At 32.0% G+C, this 4,615-nt stretch overlaps 1 protein-coding gene across 3 annotated transcripts; it reads left to right on the top strand.

Moving 5' to 3' along the window:
- The first annotated feature begins 210 nt into the window (after positions 1-210).
- Positions 211-2,102, top strand: LOC111889978 (heavy metal-associated isoprenylated plant protein 7). 3 transcript variants are annotated; one of them, XM_023886128.3, is made up of 5 exons: positions 211-409; positions 540-729; positions 811-1,016; positions 1,110-1,197; positions 1,501-2,102. In XM_023886128.3, the coding sequence occupies exons 1-5, from the start codon at positions 401-403 to the stop codon at positions 1,932-1,934; spliced, it is 927 nt and encodes a 308-aa protein (XP_023741896.1). In that variant the 5' UTR covers positions 211-400; the 3' UTR covers positions 1,935-2,102. The 3 variants fall into 3 exon arrangements, with proteins under 3 accessions (XP_023741896.1, XP_023741895.1, XP_023741897.1); XM_023886127.3 differs by having other exon boundaries at positions 212-409; positions 1,107-1,197; XM_023886129.3 differs by having other exon boundaries at positions 214-404; positions 1,107-1,197.
- The last annotated feature ends 2,513 nt before the right edge of the window (positions 2,103-4,615 follow it).

Here is a 4,615-nt window from a genome sequence, read left to right as displayed (position 1 = left end):
CTTACTCATGTTATCAAAATATATAATGCATCTGACGGTAGAGTAGAGAAGCCACACGGTAGCAATGGAGGACTAGAGAGCAGCGGAACGTAAACTCGTTGAACCAAACGATGTCGTAGAACCAAAGCACCCTCTATCTCACGTGGCACCTACAAAAATCCACGTCAAGATTATGATGACAGAATTGAGTGCTATTCTCGCTAGATCTGATGGTCCTCCTCATCATCCAACTCAATCACACACACATCTCACACTCCCTTTTCACCTCGATTAAATCACACACTACTGTGCATTACTGTGTGTTTTTGTGCCTCTACTCACAGGTCTACAGGTCTATCATCCCATTATAAAACCCTACCTTCTTTCAATCTTGTGTTCATTCAGTAATATTCAACTGTTAATGGGTGAGGTCTGTTCATGTCCATATGAATTCGTTTCATCTTTTTTTTTTAATACAAAAAACGAGTTTTCACATGTGGGTCTCGATAAAAATGAAAGCTTTTTGATGTGGGTGTTGTTTTATTGTTGTTGTTGTTCAGGAGATACAGAAGCCGGAGGAGGCGAAGAAGCCTGAGGAAGAAACAAAACCGGCCGCCGGAGATGAGAAAAAGGGAGAGGATTCAAAAGAACCGCCAACACCTCCGCCGCCGCAAGAGGTAGTTTTGAGAGTCTTTATGCATTGTGAAGGCTGTGCTAGAAAAGTCCGGCGATGTCTTAAAGGCTTTGAGGGTTTGTATTCGCTTTTACCCTTCTTCTTGGTTTCTTGATTTTGTATTTAGCTCCTTTTGTTCAGAAAATTAATTGAAACAGGCGTTGAAGATGTTGTTACGGATTGTAAGACTCATAAGGTTGTAGTGAAGGGAGAAAAAGCAGATCCATTGAAGGTTTTAGAAAGAGTCCAGAAAAAGAGTCACCGGAAAGTCGAGCTTCTGTCGCCGATCCCGACACCGGAGGCGGAGGAGCCCAAGAAGCCTGAACAAGAAGAACCTGCAAAATCGGAAGAAAAGAAAGATGAGGTTAATTAATTAATTTGTTGTAATATTGATTAAATTGATTTAATTTTGTGAGCTTTCTTGTAACTTTTTTTTTTTTTCGTTTAAATGCAGCAGCCAACGGTTATTTCAGTAGTTTTGAAAGTACACATGCATTGTGAAGCTTGTGCTCAAGAGATCAGAAAACGTATTCTCAAGATGAAGGGTAAATTTTTGTTTACAATTTTTTCAAATATAAACAGAAAAACACCTTTTTTAGAAAACTAGAATCTTGTTGGACTTTTCTCTTTATTTATTGAATCTACAGAAAAAAAAATATTAATTTAAATTCCTTTGTAATTTTTAACAACTCAATATACTTGTATTCATCTATCACCATCTGTATATTCTCTTATTTGTACTGTTTTGTTCTTCGTTTCCAAGTCAAAAAATCTCATAATCTTGGATTTACTCAAGAAAATCTCTCTAAATATAATTTGACTTTGGATTTTTGTGGGTATGATTGCAGGGGTGGAAAGTGTAGTGCCGGATCTAAAGAGCTCACAGGTGGAGGTGAAAGGGACTTTTCCGGCGGCGGAGTTGGTTGATTACGTGCACAAAAGAACAGGGAAAATCGCCGTGATCGTGAAGCAAGATCCGGAGCCAAAGAAAGAGGAAGACGCTAACGGTAAAGATGAGAAAAAGGGTGGCGACGGCGGTGGTGAGAAGAAAGAAGAGAAGAAAGCCGATGAAGGCGGTGAGAAGCAAGAAGCAACGGCGAAACCAGAGGACGCGGCGGCGGCGGCGGCGGTGTTGGAGCTGAGGAAGAATGAATATTACTATTATCAGCCAGCAAATTACCAGTTATACCCTCCACGATACGCCGCAGAGGCGGCCTATGCGTACCCACCAGCTCCAGAAATGTTCAGTGACGAAAACCCCAATGCGTGCAGTGTAATGTAAATAATGAAGGGGTATAATTGGAAAAGCACATGGAAACAAGCTATGGCCATAGTTCTTCGAGCTTTTGTAAAGTGTCTGCAGGAAGAAGCTGTAGAATTTTGTGAAACCTTTTTTAAATTTAGATAAAATAATATTTGTTAACATGATGCATATATTATTTTAAAACAATATTTGTGTAGCGCAACTTCGTGAACATGTTTTTTTGACAAGATGATTTTGGGGTGTATTTTGTGGACAATTACCAAATAGATCGTTTTCAAAGTAGTCAAAATGATGAAACGTGCTTAACTTGATATTTATGATTATTTTTAATATTTTGTCCTACATTAAATATTATAATATATTTATAATGATAATTACATTTGATATTAAGTTATTTCTTAACATTGTAGTGATACTTCTAGAATCATGTTTAATATTTTATTATATAGTTATAACTTTATAACTGGTTATAAATTCATTTTATGTAAAAAAAGGTTCGTGTTATATTGTAATATATTAATCTTCAAAATTATATAACCTTAAATTTAATCTATGGACTTAAAACTACATGCGTGGCACGTGGGTGGCAAAACAACTTTTGGTTAATGGCTGTTAGAATTTGAAACAAATACATAACAAACTTCATAAATAAGTACACTTTGTAAATATAATCTTTTTTAAACCTTATTCAAATAAAAAATTACAAACACAAGAACCATCAAAGTTTTCTCAATTATGAAATATAATAATATTAAAAAAGGAATGATAATTATTAAGTTTCCAAAATACAGACTTTGGAATATAATATATATATATATATATATATATATATATATATATATATATATATATATATATATATATATATATATATATATATATATATATATATATTAATATATTACAAACCACAAGAACCATTAAAGTTTTCTCAATTATCAAATATAATACAACTCAAAAGGAATGATAATTATTAAGTTTCCTTAATAATAAAACTTACTTTGGAATATATATATATATATATATATATATATATATATATATATATATATATATATATATATATATATATATATATATATATATATATATATATATATATATATATATATATATATATTATATATATATACTTACAAACCACAAGAACCATTAAAGTTTTCTCAATTATCAGATATAATACAACTCAAAAGGAATGATAATTATTAAGTTTCCATAATAATACAACTTACTTTGGAATATATATATATATATATATATATATATATATATATATATATATATATTGGGGAGGGTCATGCAAAAATACAAATAATTTGCGAAAACACGAAAACAATTAAAACCTATGAGATTGTCGTAGCCCAACAGTTGGTAATATCACCTTTAAATTTATATTAGCATAACACCACCCCCCCCCCCCCCCCCCCCCCCCCCCCCCCCCCCCCTTAAAAAATGTAAACTTATTATCTTTAGTTTATTACTAATAAAATTAATTTATAAAGTACATGTGTTTGATTTTTATAAGATAAAAATTATTATTTATGTTTTTGCATAAACCTACTTATATATATATATATATATATATATATATAATATATATATATATATATATATATATATATATATTATATAAGAGAGAGAGAGAGAGAGAGAGAGAGAGAAAGTCCTGTTATTTTAAGAATTTTTTTTTATAAAATCCTAAATTATTTTTTTAGCACAAAAGTTTCAATTATTTAATTTTACACGATAATTTGTCATTTTCTATTAAAATAAACATAAGAACATTTTCGTTAATTTAGACAAAATATTAAATAATCGGATGTTTTCTATTAAAAAAATGAACATCTATTCTCCAAAATTAATTAGTTGATGACTTAGAGGAAACAAATGTAAGGTTTTTGGAAAAAAAATCTTGTGACACGACGTTTTGAATGGGTACCCACGACATGGAATGACAGTGCATAAAACACGTTTCCGAACTCCACAACATGACATGTAGAAGGCCATGTTGGAATAGTGTCTAAGCCTGTAACTATATTTGGTATGTACTTGACCCGGTTGTACGTGGTCATTTTGGGTTGCCTTCACCAAAGCAACTTGACAAGGTAATTTAAGGAGAAAGAGAGAATATTATGGTTTATTAATATATTATAAGAATAATATATTAAAGGAGAAATCATACTTATTTAATTAGTATTGGTCATAAATTAATAAGGAATTAATTTGGTGACTTAAAGAGATTAATTAAATAAAGGGATATAAATTGTCAAGTGTATGATAGTTAAGATTTGGGCTAAGGAAACCTCATGGGCTTAAGGGGGAACGAAATTATGATGGGGATCCATCATATTTTCGTCCAAGGCCTTATTGTAGAAGGTTCCTTGGGCTGCTTGGTGGTTAAGTTGTCCATTAGGGTTTAGACTAAAACCCTAGCAGTCTGTAAGTATAAATAAGACCCCTAGGCTATGGAAATCGGCTACACATGCTTCTAAGAGAACCCTAGGGCTGATTTCAACACCTATCATCTTTCCTCATATTGCCTTCTTGCTTGTGGGGTTGGTGAACCATTAGAGGAGTTACAATTGTGACTCTAAGCTCAAGATCAAGAAGATTACAAGGATTCAAAGCTACTTGAAAGAGGTAAAACACTTAGATATGTTCTCTTTATGATAATTATGTCCAACATCTTAGACATCCAC

Source organism: Lactuca sativa, chromosome 5 (assembly GCF_002870075.4).
Source record: "Lactuca sativa cultivar Salinas chromosome 5, Lsat_Salinas_v11, whole genome shotgun sequence".
Classification (NCBI taxonomy): Eukaryota; Viridiplantae; Streptophyta; class Magnoliopsida; order Asterales; family Asteraceae; genus Lactuca; species Lactuca sativa.
Note: the sequence above shows the minus strand (reverse complement) of the source record. Positions and strands in the feature narration are given on the sequence as shown.